Source organism: Falco peregrinus, chromosome 3, assembly GCF_023634155.1.
Source record: "Falco peregrinus isolate bFalPer1 chromosome 3, bFalPer1.pri, whole genome shotgun sequence".
NCBI classification, from domain to species: domain Eukaryota; kingdom Metazoa; phylum Chordata; class Aves; order Falconiformes; family Falconidae; genus Falco; species Falco peregrinus.
The window spans coordinates 53,052,157-53,070,002 of NC_073723.1; the positions used below are offsets into that span (position 1 = coordinate 53,052,157).

At 46.5% G+C, this 17,846-nt stretch overlaps 1 protein-coding gene across 1 annotated transcript in view; it reads left to right on the forward strand.

The window, feature by feature from the left end:
- The first annotated feature begins 2,212 nt into the window (after positions 1-2,212).
- KLHL14 (kelch like family member 14) overlaps positions 2,213-17,846 on the forward strand; it is a 65,236-nt gene continuing 49,602 nt past the window's right edge. Inside the window, exons 1-2 of the mRNA XM_005241403.3 lie at positions 2,213-2,272; positions 3,924-4,906. Coding sequence (XP_005241460.2) covers positions 3,969-4,906 — 938 coding nt within the window. The 5' untranslated portion in view covers positions 2,213-2,272; positions 3,924-3,968. The remainder of the gene's footprint in view (positions 2,273-3,923; positions 4,907-17,846) is intronic.

A 17,846-nucleotide genomic window follows, 5' to 3' on the forward strand; every position in this document is an offset into this window, starting at 1 on the left:
GGGAGGAAGGGGAGGCACAACAGGAGCAAAACAAAGAAAACGGTTTTTGAAGCAGCATATGGTGGTGTCATTCTTTTGGGAAGAATACCATGCCCTAAAACACCAGCTGCCTAATCTCTCTTGGAAAATTCTTGCAGAAATAATTGACATCCAAGGGAGGAGGAAGGGAGCTATCTGGTGAGGAAAAACAGAAAGGTATGGCAGAACTTCTTTTTTAAGGTCACCAGAAAATAAATAAAAGCAAAAACTGCCTTGATGCCTTTCAGTTCCAGTCCTTTGCATTCCTGAGCAATCTGACTCCAGCTCTGTAAATGCATTGGCATCCTTGGCCAAATCAAAGAGAGAGACCATGAGACCTGGCATTCAAAGTCCCACTCCTGGTGTGTATTTTAATTAACAGGAGCCTGAGTATTATCTGGGAAAGGGGATGGGGCTCATGGCTTTCACACCAGGTAAAACTTTCTGTAAGTGCTCGCTCCAGTCTCATGTGCATTTCACTCAAGGGCACACATTCCACCTTTTTTTTTTCTTTTCTTTTTCTTTTTTTTTCTTTTTTTTTTGTTTGTTTTTTGACAGTTGGAGGTTTGACAGCAGAAGAACAGAGCTATTAATGTGAGGGTGCAATATATCATGAGATAAAGTGTGGAGAATATGTCCTCTACCAAAATGCCCCTTGGTGGAAAGAAAAAGCCCAAAATGCCTACAATGAGAATTCCCTCTGCTTCTTACAACTATAAAGGAGCAAAACCCAAAACAAAGCCCCAACCCACAGGCTGTGCTGTGCACGTTTCTAGGGTATCAGCTCTGGCAGAAAGTTGAAAGGTTACGTTTGTGAAATAGCAGCTGCTTTCCTGCCATTTGATTCAGGCTTCTGCATTGCAAAGTCTCAAAACCGAAAGACAAATCTGACAATATGCTAATCTTCCAATAAAAAAAAAAAAAAAGTGACTTCTGAACCCTTATCTGTTGAAGAGCTGACAGTGAAGTTCAGAGACGGTTGTCTAACCAGACAAAACGATAGAGAAAATATGCCTTCAAACAAGATCATAAATCTTGAACAGTGCAGGAGAACAAATGTAAAGGGAACATTTTACCACTAACACCATTTAGTAGCCTCACTTTCTTTCTCTCCCTGCCACCCCTCCAGCCTCATCATACTTGCAAGGAAGGAGGATGTATCCCGTCAAAGCAATAATATGAATACAAGGCAGGGGGGGTGCGTGACAATATATCGGGTACCAAAATCAGACATTATTTCTATCACATGTGGGGTGCAGGGGGAGAGCAGAGACACAAAACAAATGCTGTGCGACCTGAATACAACAGACTTACCCCCCCACCCCCAGCAACACAGACACACACTCGCACACAAAAAGTTTGCATATTGCACAGGGCGCTTGAAGATCATAAATCTATGCATGAGAAAGATGTAGTGGAAATTTTTTGGGGGATTAGAGTTTATTTTTGTCATCTCTGTGAGACAGCTACTCATTCATCCAGATCACAGCTAAGAAAAAAGCTGGTCACAGAAATTAGCAGTTTCAGCTCAGCAGCAAAGTCGCCAGCCTGTGAAGGCAGAGAGAAATTGACTAATTAGCAATGCGCACTAAAACTTGACGGTTCTTTATAGAGAGAGAGAAGAGAGAGGGAGAGCGAGAGGGAGGGAGGCGGGGGGGGGGGGGGGGGGGGGGTCGCTTTTTCCCCTTCTTTCTTCCAAAGATGTTTGAAATCGCAGTCATTTACGCTCGACAATTTTTACAATAGCCTTGAGCCATAATTTTGCGAGTCTCTCCAGCATCCATCCCCCTGTATGGTCTCTCTCCACTGGCCATGCACGACCGTTTCTCTCCCCAACCGTGGATTTCCTATTACTCTCGTTACGACTCACTGAGCCCCAGGCCCAAGGATAATGATGTGTTGTTTCTTGGTAGCATAATTTGTCACACGTACATTTTTTCTTCTTCTTCTCTTGCAGAAAGCTCTGCGCTCTCTCTCTCTCTTTCTCTCTCTCTCCTTCTCTCTCTCTCTCGTACATTTTCTTGCTGTTGCTAATTCATGGTGATCAAATGATGTACGACAAAATAAATTGTAAAGAGTGACTGCTCCGAGTTGGGAACCAGAAGGTTTTTTTTTTTCTTTCTTTTCTCCCCCCCCCCCTTTTTTTTTTTTTTTTTTTGGAAGGAGCGAGCAAACCTTTAAAAAGGAAGGACAATTGATTTTTTTGGGGGGGAGCTTAAGTGAACCTTTACTTTGGCAGCTGGTTGTGGAGCAGGTAAGTTTCTGGCCTTGTGTCTAACCGTCTCTGTGCATTTTCTTGTGTCTCCTGATTTGTTTGTTGTTGGGGGAGAGGAAAGGGGTGTCTGTGTGTGCGGGGAGGGGGGGGGGCAGTTGTGTAACGAACGCGTTTGCAGAATAAACTCCGATTGCAAGAAATGGGCAAAACGAGGAAGAAAGAAGGGGAGGGGGAAAGAGGAGGAGTGTGTGTGTATGGTGTATGTGTATATATGTGTGTGTGCATGTATGTATGTGTCTGTGTGTGTGTCTGTGTGTGTGTGTGTGTGTGTGTGTGTCTGTGTGTGTGTGTCTGTGTGTGTGCGGTGGGGAGGGGGGGATTGACCGGGTCCACTTAAAGGGAGAGGCTCCGGGAGGTTTCTGTAGCCGGCGGCGGGGCGCGGAGCGGGGCTGAGCGGCGCCGGGGCAGGGGAAGCGGCTGGAGGGAGCCCCTCGCTGTGCCGATAAATGGGGCGAGGCAGGGGTGAAGGGAGGCAGAGGCAGCCCAGCGCTGGCGAGGAGCGACCGAGCGCGCTGCAATGGCAGGAGCAGGTCTCGGCGGGATCCCGCTGAGGAGGAGGAGGAACAGCGGCGGCGGCGCTCCGCGGGGCGGGATGCGGCCAGCGCGGGTCGGTGGCTGCGCAGCCCCCGCAGGTGCGGCCGCAGCTCGGGGCTGCCCGGCCGCCCCCCTCCCCGGGCTGGGCACGGGGGGCGCGGCGGGGCCCAGCCGGACCGAGGGGCGGCCGGGCAGGGCCCTGCTCCCCGCCGCCCCCTCCCGCCTCCCCCAACTTGAACTTCACGTAGTTACCGGAGTTACGGCAGCGGCGCCGCCGGCTGCGAGGAGAAGCGAGCTGGGCAGGACAGCAGCGGGCGGGCGGGCGGCCGGCCGCTCGCCGGGCCCAGGGCTGCCGCTTCCCCCCCGCCCCCCAGCTCTTCCTCCTCCGGGGTGCGAAGTATCGCAAACCCCCCGCGCTGGGCGGAGGAGAGGGGCTCAGCTTCGGTGCCGGCCAGCGCCGGGCCCCCGCCCCGAGCACGCCGGGCCCCCGCCCCGGGCAGGAAGCGGGTCCTGGCGCCGCCGAGTTGCCAAAGCGGCCGGAGAGGGCCGGGGGCGGGCGGCGGGCAGGGCGGCTCGCCCTCCCGGCACTTTCAGTCACTTGGTAGTTTCTCTGGGCATCGTGGAGTCGGGGCGGGGGGGGCTTATCTGGTGTGTGTTTGATCGCGTGGGTGGGTGGTAGGGGGTTTGTTTGGCGGGTAGCTCTCAGCTTTGGAAACGTCCCCGGGTTCCTCCCTCCCCTGGAGACCAGCCCGGTTTGCACCGAGGAGGGAGGAGAAGGGGCGGGGGGGGGGGGCGAAGAGTAAAAAAAAAAATAAAAAATCTCCTCCATCCCGCCCAAGTTGCGGCCTCTCCGACCGAGCACGGCCGTGCCCGGGGCGGGGGGGGCGGCTCGGCGGCCGGAGGGGAGCCCGTCCTCCGGCTGCTCCCCCCCCCACCCCCCCCGGCGCGGCTGCTCCCCCCCCCCCCCCCCCCCCCCCCGCGCCACCCGTGCGCACACGGCCGGGATGCGCCCTCCGGGCCTCTAAAGCTCTGTGTTTATTGTTGTGTCGTCCCGTGTGTCCCCCCACCCCGCTCTCCTCCCCACCCCTCTGCCCAGGTTGGAGGAGGGTTTAAAAGGCAGGTGTGTCGGAGGCCGCTCGCCATGTCCAGATCCGGGGACAGGACCTCCACCTTCGACCCCAGCCACAGCGACAACCTGCTGCACGGCCTCAACCTGCTGTGGAGGAAGCAGCTCTTCTGCGACGTGACCCTGACAGCCCAGGGCCAGCAGTTCCACTGCCACAAGGCCGTGCTGGCCTCCTGCTCCCAGTACTTCCGATCCCTCTTCTCCAGCGGCGGCGGGAGCGGCGGGCACCCCCACGCCCTGGGGCTGGGGCCCGGCGCCCAGGACGGGCTGGGGGGCCCGCCGAAGGAGCCGCCGCCGCCGCAGCCGCAGGAGGAGCCTGGCACCCCGTCCTCCTCCCCGGAGGACAAGCTGCTGGCCAGCCCGCGGGCCATCAACAACCTGGTGCTGCAGGGCTGCTCATCCATCGGGCTGCGGCTGGTGCTGGAGTACCTGTACACGGCCAACGTGACCCTGTCGCTGGACACGGTGGAGGAGGTGCTGTCGGTCAGCAAGATCCTGCACATCCCGCAGGTCACCAAGCTGTGCGTGCAGTTCCTCAACGACCAGATCTCGGTGCAGAACTACAAGCAGGTGTGCAAGATCGCCGCCCTACACGGCCTGGAGGAGACCAAGAAGCTGGCCAACAAGTACCTGGTGGAGGACGTGCTGCTGCTCAACTTCGAGGAGATGCGCGCCCTGCTCGACTCGCTGCCCCCCCCCGTCGAGTCGGAGCTGGCGCTCTTCCAGATGTCCGTGCTGTGGCTGGAGCACGACCGGGAGACCCGCATGCAGTACGCCCCGGACCTGATGAAGCGCCTCCGCTTCGCCCTCATCCCGGCGCCGGAGCTGGTGGAGCGGGTCCAGTCGGTGGATTTCATGCGCACCGACCCCGTCTGCCAGAAGCTGCTGCTGGACGCCATGAACTACCACCTGATGCCCTTCAGGCAGCACTGCCGGCAGAGCCTGGCCAGCAGGTGAGGGGAGCGCCGGGGGGCGGGGGGGGCTTCCCTCAGACGCCCCCTCGGCGGCGGCCGCTGCCCGCGGGAGGTCGAGCGGGGGGGAGACCCCGCAGGGCGCGGAGCCGAGGCGGCGACGGGCAGCGATCCCGCGGGGGCCGGGCCGGGCGCCCTCCGGCCGGGCAGGGGGCGGCGCGGCGGCTGCGGCCGCGGCCGGGCCGGGCGACGGGAGCCCGCCCGCGGCGGCGGCTGGAGGGCGGCGGCGGGGCCGAGCTGCCCGCCCCCAGCACCACCAAACTTCTCGTCCCCTCCCCTTGGCCCGGCGGGGCCGCTGCGGCCGGGAGCAGGGGAGGGCGGGGGGCGCCCGGCCGGCCGCCCAGCGGCGCGGGGGGAGGCAGTCCCGCGGCGAGTCGGCGCGGGCAGGGCCGGCCCCGCGGCGCCAGGCGTCGGGGGCCGGACCCTGGCAGGGCAGCGGCGGGGGCGGAGGCCGCGGCCGAGGGCGGGAGGCCTCCTCGGGGGCCGGCGGGGCGGGCGGGTGCGGGCCGCGGCGTGGGTGCCTGGGCTGGCCGCCCGGGGAGGCCGTGCCCGCCCCGCTGCTGGGCTCCCGCCGGTGCTGGCGCCGGCCGCGGGTGCCCCCGCCATCGCGCCGGGTCCGTGGGGGCGACGCGTGGATGTGCGGCTCCGCCGCCCGAGTGGAGCCCGCGCGTCGGAACCTGTTGTGATTATTTACTACAGGCCGTATTTATTTATTTTTTCCCCCGCGATGTTACTCCTTAACAAGGTGTTGCATCTTCGGGGCGTTTTAAGCTGTAACACTCGGAGTCCTAAATCGAATCGATTATTTTCGTAAATAACTGCGTTACCCACATACACCCCGGTATTGCTGATGTTGGAGTGGTGTCCACATTGTCCATGGAAACTTGGGACTTCATCGTCCTCACATCTATGATCTGCCAGTTATTTTTATTTAATGAGATAATGAATCATGATGTCAAAGATTGACAATACGAGTTTGGTGTTAGGAACCGAAAGCATGCTATGTAATTTAATGAGCAGTAAATATACCCAAAATGAAGGGGATGTTTTATTTTTCTCCGTTTAAAACATATGTTTATACTTAATTTCATTCAAAAATGGGAAGATAATACCATCTTCCAGTGGTATTATTGTACAGTAGCACAGTAGCGCAGAAATCAAAGCACACTTTGTATTTATTCAGCTTCTTAGAACTAATACGTGGATATTATTAATTACTTGAATGGCAGCAAGAAAAACTGGTACATTATTAAATATTTTAGATAATATGCTCTGTTAACATTAATGCAGAGGATTCTTTATATCTTCATGTAATGGGTACCCTAATGATTTAACTTCGGGAATGCTGTGCCTTCTTTTATTATCTCTGGCTAGCTCGCTCTGTTAGTGTTTTGTTGTGCTTATCACCTTGTTGTCTGATTCTAACTCCAAAATCTTACAGCAAAAAACACATACCAGCATTTTGCAGTGTGAAGTATTTTTGAGATGCCTCTGTTGTAGCTGGTGCGGACCCCTCACATTTCAATATTCAAAACTGTTGACTTTCAAAAATGCAAAACCCACCTCCTTCTCAGTCGAGATTCTGCACGCTGCCAGGGGTATGCTAGGGCTCATGTCCTTGTGGATTGCTGAGATACCAGCCGGTTTGGTTCAGTGAAGATACCTTCCAGCTTCAGTGGTCCATGTCATTTGAAGGATATGTAGTGGTGTTCTGACCACTGAATGCTTACAAGTGTCATGGATGCTGCAAGAATCTGATACTCCTGGTGCTGGGAGCTGGCTTTCCCTGTAAGCGGGAGTGTACACAAAAGGATCACACTTCAACTAGACCTAGATTAGATTCTAAGTTGTGATTACTTAAAGACTTACAGGGGACTCCAAATGCCACAAACACCACATTTTTTATTTGTAGTAGGTCCGCATGTCTGTGTGGAGAGTGGTATTTTGGACGCCCTTAACCACAGTGGGTGAAAACGTACCATCACCTCAACTTTAAAATGTGTTTAATGACAGCATTGTAACTGGCTTCCTTTGATTGGGTTCTTTGGTGGTGGTGAAATGGAGCAAAACCATTTAGTTTTCTCTTATTTGTCAGCAGGTATTAGAACTTACTCAAAGTGTTAAAATGCTGAAGATGTTGAAATGCTCTGGGATACAGAATGCAATTGGTATATTTTCATTTGGGGTCTTGGATAATATTCCTGGCAATTCATAAAGGTCACAAAGGCACACCTTTGAATCTTAATCACTTTTAAGATTTCATCAGGCTGCCTAAGTGTACAAACGCCGCCTTAAGCATGAATGAAGAAACAAAAGAAACATACCCAAGACTATAGAGATCTCCAGACTTGGCCTCCCTGTTAGTTGTAATTTCTGTAAAATTGCAATTTTAACAGGTTGACATTCATTCAGTAAAATTTTATTCTAAGGAAGAAAATCTGCAAAGGTTTCCTTAAGTTACTAATTTGCAGAAGGAAATCTTGAAAGTCATAGTAAAATATGTGTGCAAATACATAAAAATTATTACACAGAAAAGGACTTTAAAAATCGATTACCATTTCTGTGAGCAATGGTGATCTTGGTAACTTGGAATTTAAAACTTAATGAAAGGTCATTCACAAAAGATTCGTATGTCCTTAGGAAGAGATTAACTGTTCCTCTTGTGCAGTACAGTATGGGTAAGTGGGAAATACAGGCAGCACAGTGGCATAGCCAGCTGCTTACTGTGTATTGAAATTAGAATTGTACTCAGAATTAGAACTTTCCAATAAGTTTTATGCATTTTTTTAAAAAAAGATTGGTTTTTTGTAACACGCTGCTTTTTTAAAAAAGAGTGTACACATACGTATGTACATGTCCATATGTGCACTGCCACTTTGCACTACTTTGTAATTGGGACTACTTAGATTACTTAAAGAAAATTAGTATAATGGGAAGCTTGAAATGTGGTGGTTCTCCTCTGAAATGTAACTAAAGGTAGCTCTGGTTGTTTCTTTAAGCTTGTTCTTTATGTGGTACATCACATGTACTCACTTTTCTGGCAAACACAAGGTTTTGCTATTGTTAGGGCTGGAGGAAAACGATTTGGGATCATAAGAGCCAGACTGTGTGCTGTGAGCAGAGTTATTTATGAAGTTTGTGGTACAAATGGAGATCCTGCAGCGCAAGTGGTGCTGGGGCTAGTAGGGACCCCGCTTGTCTTTTGTGCTGCAGTGAGAAATACTGTTTACCTTCAGGGAGAGCAGGGTTTTGTTTGTGGTTGTTGTTTTTTTTTCTTTTGTGAAATATCCTGAGAGAAGGTAACACTTGAATGCCCTCATGCAATTTTGTGAAATTATTTTTCAAAGTACAGCAACTAAACGATCATTGTTTAAGAAGTTGAGAAATGACGTTCCTGACTTGTGAACCTTGCTGTACACTGTGAGGTTTAGGACTTTACCACAGGGGGTGGGTGTTTTGGCTCTGATCGGGCATTTGATCAGGTGCTCAGCTCTAAGCAAAGTTAGTAATTCTGTTGACGCTGTGAATCTCACCTATAGCAGGGCCTCAGCACGCAAGCCGCTATTGAAGCCTCTTGAGGCACAGCCAGTTTTGACATCAGTAGGAAAAATCCCAGTTGATTTCAGGACGGAGAGGGTTGGGCTCACTATGGTGACCCTGACCATTAGGCTTAAATGATGTTTGTGTGTCTCTGAGAGACACAGGTAACTGTGCTGTGTCATGTTTTCTGTAGTTCCCGAAAGAAAATACATTTAGCTAGAGGAATGTTCATCTTTGCGTTATTTATTTGACTCTTGGGACTTCACTGGAGTATTGTGTTGATTAAAATGTCTCTGTGCTTTATTGTGTAATATATTTTATATAATACAGTATGTGTTTTCAAATTTTAAAAACTTCTGGGTTAGAGCATTACCATGTTGCTGGAAAGGATTTCACTTTTAAAGATGAGTGAGCTAGTGAGAATTATTATTGCTTCCATGTTTACTTGCCACAATGAAAATGGTTAAAAACACATCACTGCTATGAAATGCCGAGCTTTTAACTTCAATTTTGCTTGTGCTAATGCACAGTATAGCTGTAGACAGGGAATGGAGCATTGTAGAAAAAATATTTAAATTAAGGGGCTTATTATTAAATGTTTTACCTAAATATTGTTGCCTTTTTATAGAACATTGCCATGATTTTATGGTTTCACTCGCCTGTAACTATTTACAATGACTTCAGTTCCAGACAGACATGGAAAGCAGGCTGGGTGGGAAGAGGCAGCCCCTTAACCACCTGGCAGTTGCTCCTCTACTGCAGGACACATGCAGCTCCTCTCGACATCAATGGGCATTTGGGCTGGTCAGCTCCTTCCAGGATTTGCAGGCAGAGCAGCAGTTAGATGTCTGTGCAGCTGCATCAGGTACCTGAAGGCAGATGGGAGTGAGGAAAGTAAGGCTAGGAGAGAGGGGGAAATGCAGAAAAATAAAGGAATTGAGGTGCCCCAGGGGAGAAACAGGACCTAAGTAGCAGAAGCAAGAAAGTACAAATGAGGGAAAGGGGGGAAGAAAACAGTTTGAAAGAGAGAGGAGTGAAAAAAATAGGATACCAGACAGCAAAGGAGGTGAGGGGAGGGGGGAAAAAAAGACCCTGACAGATAAAAAAAGGAGAGGGAGTGAAACAAAAGAAAAATCCTTAATTCTTGGCAGAAACAGGGAAACAGCATCTGTTGTCAATACAGCTGAATATTTAAGTTTCTAGAAAAGCTATTTCAGATGTGGGGGAGGAAAAATGGATGGGGATCAACCAACTGACCTGAGATGGGAAAAGCTGTAGGCAGGAAATACAGAATTACAGAGTAAAAGAGAAAGGAGGAAAATAAAAAGACAAAGAGGTAAGACGGCTAAGCCTGACCATGCTGTTTTCTGGGTTCAGTGAAGTCCCAGCATGTACAGACCCAGGTGTTTTTCTGTACTTTTTTTTTCCCTGGAATACTAGACCTTGGGGAGATTAGAAGTGCAGATTCTGGTCCTTCTGCATCTAATGTAGGTTTTTGGTTTTAATTTCAGCAGAGAGAGGTTGTCATCCAGGCTGCTTGGCGTTAGGTAATATTAGTGAAAGTGTCAGCAAATTAAACAGTGAGAAGTTATGAAGATTGTATGTCCAGTTTTCACTCAGTAGGGAGGTGGTAACTGTTGATGAAGAAGGAAAATATGAAGTGCTGAACAGAGTGAGATGCTAACATCTATGTGGAAGGCATGTCTACCCAGTCTGTTTTACTTCTATGGAGGAAATTAAAAATTTGAAGAAACTGGTTATATTCCTTGGCAATTAAATTATTTCCTTCTTGAATACACTGTGTGTCTACAAATCTCACAGACTGTAGTTCAATTTGACTTCTTTTTCTACTGAGATTTTTGTAGGATCTCAGTAGGACACGTTTGGTGGTTGTAAAAAAAATTGTGTGTTTTTCACTGAAATACATTGTTGTGTGTTCTGGTAATGGCCAACTGCCTGTGCCTTTGTGATCCTGACACCAATACCTGGATTTTTAACTAATATTCATACTCATGGTTAATTGCAAGTGAGAAGTATTTCAGACCCCAAATTAACGTCAGGATAAAAAACATACCTTAAAATGTATGTGGATTATTAACATTTACATTATGGTGTGGATGAAGTGATTGTGAAGCCCTGGTTTATTTTAGTGGCTTTGGATCAGGTTTTACATGCCTGAATTAATATCAGGAAATTGTGCCTGTGCCAGGACTCTCTCAGCTGAGCTGCAGAAGGGAGACTGACACATTAGAGACTGGGGGGAGCTGAACCACAGACCTGTAGTCAGTTTAATCCTAGTTAGTCTCACCTACTTGCCTTACTTGCCTTGTGTGCATTCATTTGCCTTTGGAGACAGGCTAGTGCTGAAGTGTGAGTGGAGCGTTGTCAAGTATCCAAGCGGGAGGAAGGCCTAGAGCTCAAGCTATGGTCAGAGGCAGCACGGTTGTCCTAAATGGACTGTTGTGGGTCAGCACAGTCCTTGGGAGCCTTCTTAAAAGACGCACGTGTCCTGGCTGGTAAAATCCTTGAGAGCTCTGGTGGCATAGGTGATAGCCAATTACTTGGCCCAGCTGTAGTACTCATTAGGGGAAGCATAATTTATGAAGAGCATTTAATGGCCTTTCTTATGGGCAACTGTCTTTCCAACAGCTATAGATGAAGAAAGGATGCCAAGTGTCACGTGCAGGTATCTCCCCTTCCCTTGCCAGCCAGTGTCCTGGTCAGAGGTACCAGTTGGGGTAGTCTCCTTTGTGAATTGGCAGCTGCTTCTGGTTTATGTCCTTAGGCAACACATAGTTCCAATATCTCTAGCTCCTTCCCTGTCTCCTGCCACTTCTTGCTCCAGAAGTTGTTTCTCAAAGTCCCCACCTGAAAGCCTTTTGAATGTCCAAACTACTCATTTTCCCTTACCTAGTCTGCCTCATAAGCTCCTCCTTGCTTCCAGGCCCCTCTGCCAGATAGGGCTCCTCCCCAGATCCAGTCTACCTGAGCTTCACCTCTACCTGTCGCTTCTCTTGAATCCTCTGCTGCCATGGCTCCTGGCCCCTCAGTGCCTCTTCCGCCAGGCTCCATACCTCATGCAGACCACTGTGGACTGCTCCAGACCTCTCAGCTTGGATCTCCAGAGGCTGCTGAAGCTGGTTGGTCTGTGATGCTCCTTGGCTTTCTGTCACCCTGGCCCTTGTAGCACTTGAAGCAGCTCCAAATATCTGCATCTGCATGTCCAAACTCTTTTTCCAAGGGGGAAAATTTTTCACTGGATTTCAAGCTACGTTGTTCTAGAGGGAAAATAAAGTTTAAAAAAAAATAGTTTTAGTAAGCCGCTCAAACTGAGGACAAAGTGCCTGGGAAAATGGGAACTTCATCCTCAAATGCTGTACTTCAGCAAAAATGCCCCTTTCCACCACCCGCAACAGTCTGTACAGCTCATTTACAACTCCTGTAGGTACCTACAAAAATGGAGGTGTCTCCCATGAGGTCCTGTGCTGTTCTTGCGCATGCTTTAGCAACACAATCCAGGATTGTCCAGGGAGAACTTAGGTCACAGGTCATGCAGAGCCTCTTAGATGAGTAATTTCCCTCTCAAAGTCCTCCTGGTATGATTTATACGTAAGAGTATCTCTTACAAATGGAGTGCTGTAGGATCATGGTGGGCATCGCACACACCTGTCTTGGCCACCTCTATGCCCTGTCTGAGGCTCTTCTGTTCACTCTTTGCCTGATGTGCATCCCCTTCATGTGGAGAGAGGAGACAGAAAGGAGAAGGTTTCTGAAGGTGTGTTGTGGCCTGGGGTGACTATGGTTTTTTCCTTATAGCAGAAGAATGTGGAGGTTCTGAGTCTGTAACTGCTGAGCAGTGAGTGGAACAGAGCTGTGATGGTGTAATTGTTTGGATTCGTACTTGAGGAGAAAGTACAGTGAGGCTTGAGGGCAAGGGAGTAAGGAGAGCAAATGTAGAACACAACATCAACAGGAAATAGTTTGCCAGGAAAAAAGATTTGGTTCTGTTAAACTCACATTATGGAAAAAATCCTCGTAATCTGTAAAAACACCATTTTATCTTTTCAAACAGCTCCTGTGTTTTAAAAATCAGAGCAGTTTTCTAAATCACAGCAAAGTTTCTTATTATCCTTAGCACAGCATGGCCTGAAAAGATTGAGCAGGGGAGTTAATAGGAATCCTGAATGAAAGTTTTGAGTTGGACTCCACTGCTCTGCAAGTATCTCTGTTACTGATTTTCTTGAAACAGATCCTGTCTGGTATTACAGTTTTACCAAAGGATCATCCGAAGAAATTAAGGAATATGGGAAGTTGAAACCCATTAGTAGATACTTCCTGGCATAATTTCTTATATTTGCTGTCTCCTTGAAATATTCTTTAAAGACTGTCATCCCTAGTACTTAGTAGTCAATGCTTCTTGCTGTATTCTTGGAAAGCAGACAATAAACTTTGAGCAAATATTATCAGCTGCCAAGTTCAATGGAAGCAGACTGTTTGCGATGAAGCTGGAAGTAAATAGAAGTTGGTGCCACTGTTGGTTCTTACTGCCTTCCCTGACTGCTGCTCCTTTCAGGAAAAAAAAAAAAAAAAAAAAAGCTGTGGAAAAGTTAACCAGTCATAGCTTGGGTAAGACGGCAGCAAGTTGTTGTTTCTTCTTCTCGGCTTCCTAGGGAAAAGGAGGCTCAGCTGGGGTGAACACAGCCTCTGATGCAAAGAACTCCTATCACCATGGACATCTGATATAGAATCAAACAAAAAAAGGACCTTCTTGACTTTTCGCAGTCTGAAAATCAAAAGAAGAGTTGATTGAAATGTCTTAGGAGAAAAATGAGGATTTGACCACCCCAAAGCACTCTATAAACATTTCCATCTTGCCATCTCTGCCTAAACCAAACAAAACAAAACAAAAAAAGTGGGGAAGGGAAAGCACATTGCAAAAGCATCTGGCTTTGACATTTTCTGTAGTTCTATTTTTAAAAGTACTAAGGAGGAAAAAAAAATTCTTTTAAGGTTTTTCAGAACTTCCAACAATATGGAAGATCAGTTGTTTGCATAGTTTTGTCAATAAGATTCATGACACAGGAGGTTTTGTGATTTCATTTACCAATATAAGCTTTGCTAGTAATTCCTCACTTAAAATGCTTCAGATACTCACTGTAGGGCTAGGAAGGATATCTTTAGCATTCAGATCTCAGTGAATTTAAAGATATGTTCAAATCATCTATTTGTGTAGATATTGTCACTATAGAAGTACTGTTCATGATCTCACATAGACAACACATCTATTAAAAGCCTGTCTCAAGCTATAAGGAGCAACAGTGTTGTGCACAAATACAGCAACCTTGGCAGGACTCCATGGGAAAGCTACTGAGCATCTTTCTGGGGAACTGCACCAGTCTCCTGTCAACATGAAGAATAAGCTGATAGTACAGGGAGACAAAGGTGAGAAGGACATTCCTGTGTGTTCCTCCCCAAGGAGTGCTGATGGTAGATGCCACTCTTCAGGATAGTTTCCCACCCCTAAACTATGTATTAGTTCTGAGATTGTTATCCCAGAAGGAAGGGACATTCACTTTAAAAATCTTCCAACTGAAAAAAATACCCTAAGTCTTCAAGATTTACTTAGAGGCCATTCTAAAATAGTAACAGCACTGGGATCAGATTCATAAAGAAAAATTGGATATCCAGAGCTCCAGATAGATTGTAAGTTATTTTAGTACAGGGGATGGAAAATTATCTGGCAACTGTAGAAATAAAGGAAACTTCGTCAGGTAACTTGGCAACAGTTGAGTGTGGCCTGTCAGACAAAGATTCACTTACCCTTAGCTTTCTGCATTTTAGATAAGAGACCAAAAAGAAAGATTGTTGTTGGAGCAAACAGTGACTCTCCTTTTTTTCTGTGTATTTATTTTAAAAACATGCTTTGGACAAAAAAAAAAAAATCTAGTAGATTCAGAGGACAAAGGCAACAATCAATGTCTTCAGCAAATCATTCCCAACTTAGTATTTATGTTCCTAAACTTCAGTCTGTCAGTGGTCAGCAGCATGCATTAAATGAGCAGGAGAGCAGGTGTCTCTTGGGCATCACAGAACCTCTTCACTGAACATTACGGTGAGCTTGCTGCAATGAAGACCTGTCCTCGGGGCCTTCTGCTAAGCATGCCCACGTTGAGAATGAAAAGACGAAAACCAAAATCTTCATGGCACTGAAGTGAAGGATAAGACTGGTTTTCAGGTAAATTATTAAATGAAGACTTGTCCGCGGGGCCTTCTGCTAAGCATGCCCACGTTGAGAATGGAAAGATGAAAACCAAAATCTTCATGGCACTGAAGTGAAGGATAAGACTGGTTTTCAGGTAAATTATTAATAGAAAGTTTTTTCACGTTGTTTCAAGTGTGCCTTGGGCAATAGGTACCTTAGAAGAGTCACAAAGTCCATTCATAAAGAAACATTCATACATTCAGCATATTTGGGAATGTATTTTGAACCTAAGAACTAAATAATTTCTTGGTTGTAATTTGCAAGAGGCTATAGCATGCTTTAGGTTTTGACAAAATCAAGATATCCTTTTAGGTCTGTACTTTGCCCATAAGGAGAAAGATATTTATGGTGGGTCAGAGGTCCATCAGAAGTCTGATCTGCAGGACTTGATTGGGTGGCTGTGAGACCTCAGGTCCTTTTCCTGGCAGTGCTGTAGGGTTAGGAAGATACTCTGGATGCCTATTCACCTGCAGATTATGATGTTCAGTAGTTCATTTTATTTGATAACAAAACCTCACAAAAATTCTCCGTCCAAGATAAATTTCACATTGTATCTTACAGCTTTCATCAAGTTCATGGTTTAAACTCCTGGATAATTATATTTCTCTCTATTAAACGTGTTGCTAATCATGGCTATCTTTGCAGTCAACTGTGTAAGCCAAAATCTATTGAAATAATCAGTTTTCATATGACACTTTTGTTGCACTGAAATGCCTATCCAGGAGCAGGGAAGATAATTGTCAAAGATCTCATCAAATGTTTGGTGATGGCAAAACACTGTCCTCGGTCACAGGCAAATGGATGCCTGCAGCATCAGTTCAGATTTGCAGACTGCAACTAAAATCTCCATTACATTTTTGTTGGACACAACACTCCTTCAGATACCTTTTTAGAAGAAGAAGGTTGCAAAGGACCATCCTGGTTTCTGAAGATTAAATTACATCTTTAGTTGTTAACAAAAGGTTGGCTACCAAAATGCTGATTGGGACAGTTGCCTGTTACCTTGAGGTTGGTATCTAAACCTCTTGTTTCTGCTGCAGGTTAATACGGCCTCTTTTTCTGAGATTCTTGCTACTTGTTTTGACAGTATCACTGTGTGTTTGGCCTCCAGTTTCTCAAGTCCTTTGATGTAATGAGGGGTGTGGATGTGATTGAAATTCACCACCCATTCATCTGCTCTTGTTGGATCTGGGCTGGTCTTCTGGCTGGCTTTGTTCGTGCCTGAGTTCAGTGAGCAAATGCCTGAAGTTCAGTTTGGCGCTGTTGCGTTTAAGGTCAGCGCTCAAGCAGGAGCAAGGCATCCCATGTCTGTGAGATCCCTGCTCTGACGAGCCACCTGGCTCTCTCCATACTCAAACCTATGGTGATAGCCTATATTAAAAGAGAATTAATAATCCAGAATTGTGGTTTTATTGTAGCTCTGAGTTAAGAGGAAAGTATAGTTGCATAGTCTTTTTTTTTTTAATAGATTACCATGTTCACCTGTAGTTTTCTTTCTGATGTGTAACACTACACCAAATGCATTAAGAACCACAGAATTGCCACTTCATCATTGCATTCTTTATGTTTCTTTGCATTTGCTAATGCAGAAGGGGAGCCTTATTGCATTGTTTAAAAAATGGAAAGAGTGTGGAGCAAACCTGTTGTTGTTGGGACTTGTTTTCTTGCTTGCCAGCCTTGGTAGAATGAACTTCTACTAACTGCCCAGATAAGGAAAATCCATCAATGCAAGATTGGTGGATATGCTAGTAAAGAAGAACAATGTACAAGAAGAATATTTCTCATTTGTGTGTTTTCCATTAACATGAGGCTATCAAGGTTGCAAAAGAGCAAAGTTGGGGGTCATTTTCAGGAGTATTGAGATCTGTTACTGTCTTTTCTACTGATTACTTGTGAGTTGATAAACTCTTGGGCTCAGCATTTTGCCCTGTGTATTCATGGTTAGTTTAGACTATGGATTAGTGACCTGAGTTTTAGAGTTGATGTACATCTGCTGCTGCCTATGAAGTGAGTAGGATTTAGGTATGTTGATGGGCATTAAACATCTCTGAAAATCTGAAGCCACTTAGAAGAGCTCTCAAATTCCTGGGTTTGTGTGCCTGAAGGAAATGATACAAGTTTGAAAATGTTGGCTTTAAAATAGACTTTGGTTTCCAGTCTTGTAAGTAGACAAAATAAATTTCACACCACATGGGGTACCCATGAACTTAATTAAGGTGAATTAAGTTTTTCAAAATCTTTGCAGAACAGAAACTGCGAAGTGTGTGCAGAATAACAACACGTGTATGTCCATCAGTGAGAACTAGAGCTGTGAACTCTTGGTATAAGAAGTGCTTTTGGGGTAAGATATGGGTAAGTTTATCTCAGCTTTTTGCCATGACATCAGCCTGCCTGGTCATGGTTAACATTATTTTAGCCTTTCCTGACCAGGACCCACTACTGTTAATTGAACACAAGGTGATCATAATAGCCTTGCTAGGACTCCATGAACCCCACAGTATGTAACTGTGTTACACTGTGAAATAAGGACAATGAAAAGAGACTGTTTCAGGTATAATGCAAAACATTTCACATGGCAATCTTGAGTTATGCAAATAGCAAAAGTAATAATGCAAGAAAAGGAGAAACTTTATTTTGCTAATATATTACACACATTTTTAAATCCTGCCTTCATCATAGTATTTCACTGAATTAATTTTATTAATGTTTGGAAAAGTTTTCTACATATAAGCAGCGATCATTTCCATGTCTTTCATATTTTAGAATGTATTGTAAGGTTTTGACAGCACTGCTCAGTGCAATACGAAACAAAAATAATATGTAATAAAGAAATTTTTTTCAAAACCTGAAGTGTAGCTTTCACACCAAAACTTAAAAAACAGAATTAACTCCAAGAAAACACATCAGTTTAAAATGTGCTGTTGTGGTTTAACCCCAGCCAGCAGCTCAGCCCCACACAGCCACTCACTCACTCCCCCTTGGTGGGATGGGGGAGAGGATCAGAAAAGTAAAAGTGAGAAAACTCATGAGTTAAAGACAGTTTAATAAGTAAAGCAAAAGCCACAAAGTCAAGCAAAGCGAAACAAGGCATTGATTTACCACTTCCCATGGGCAGGTGGG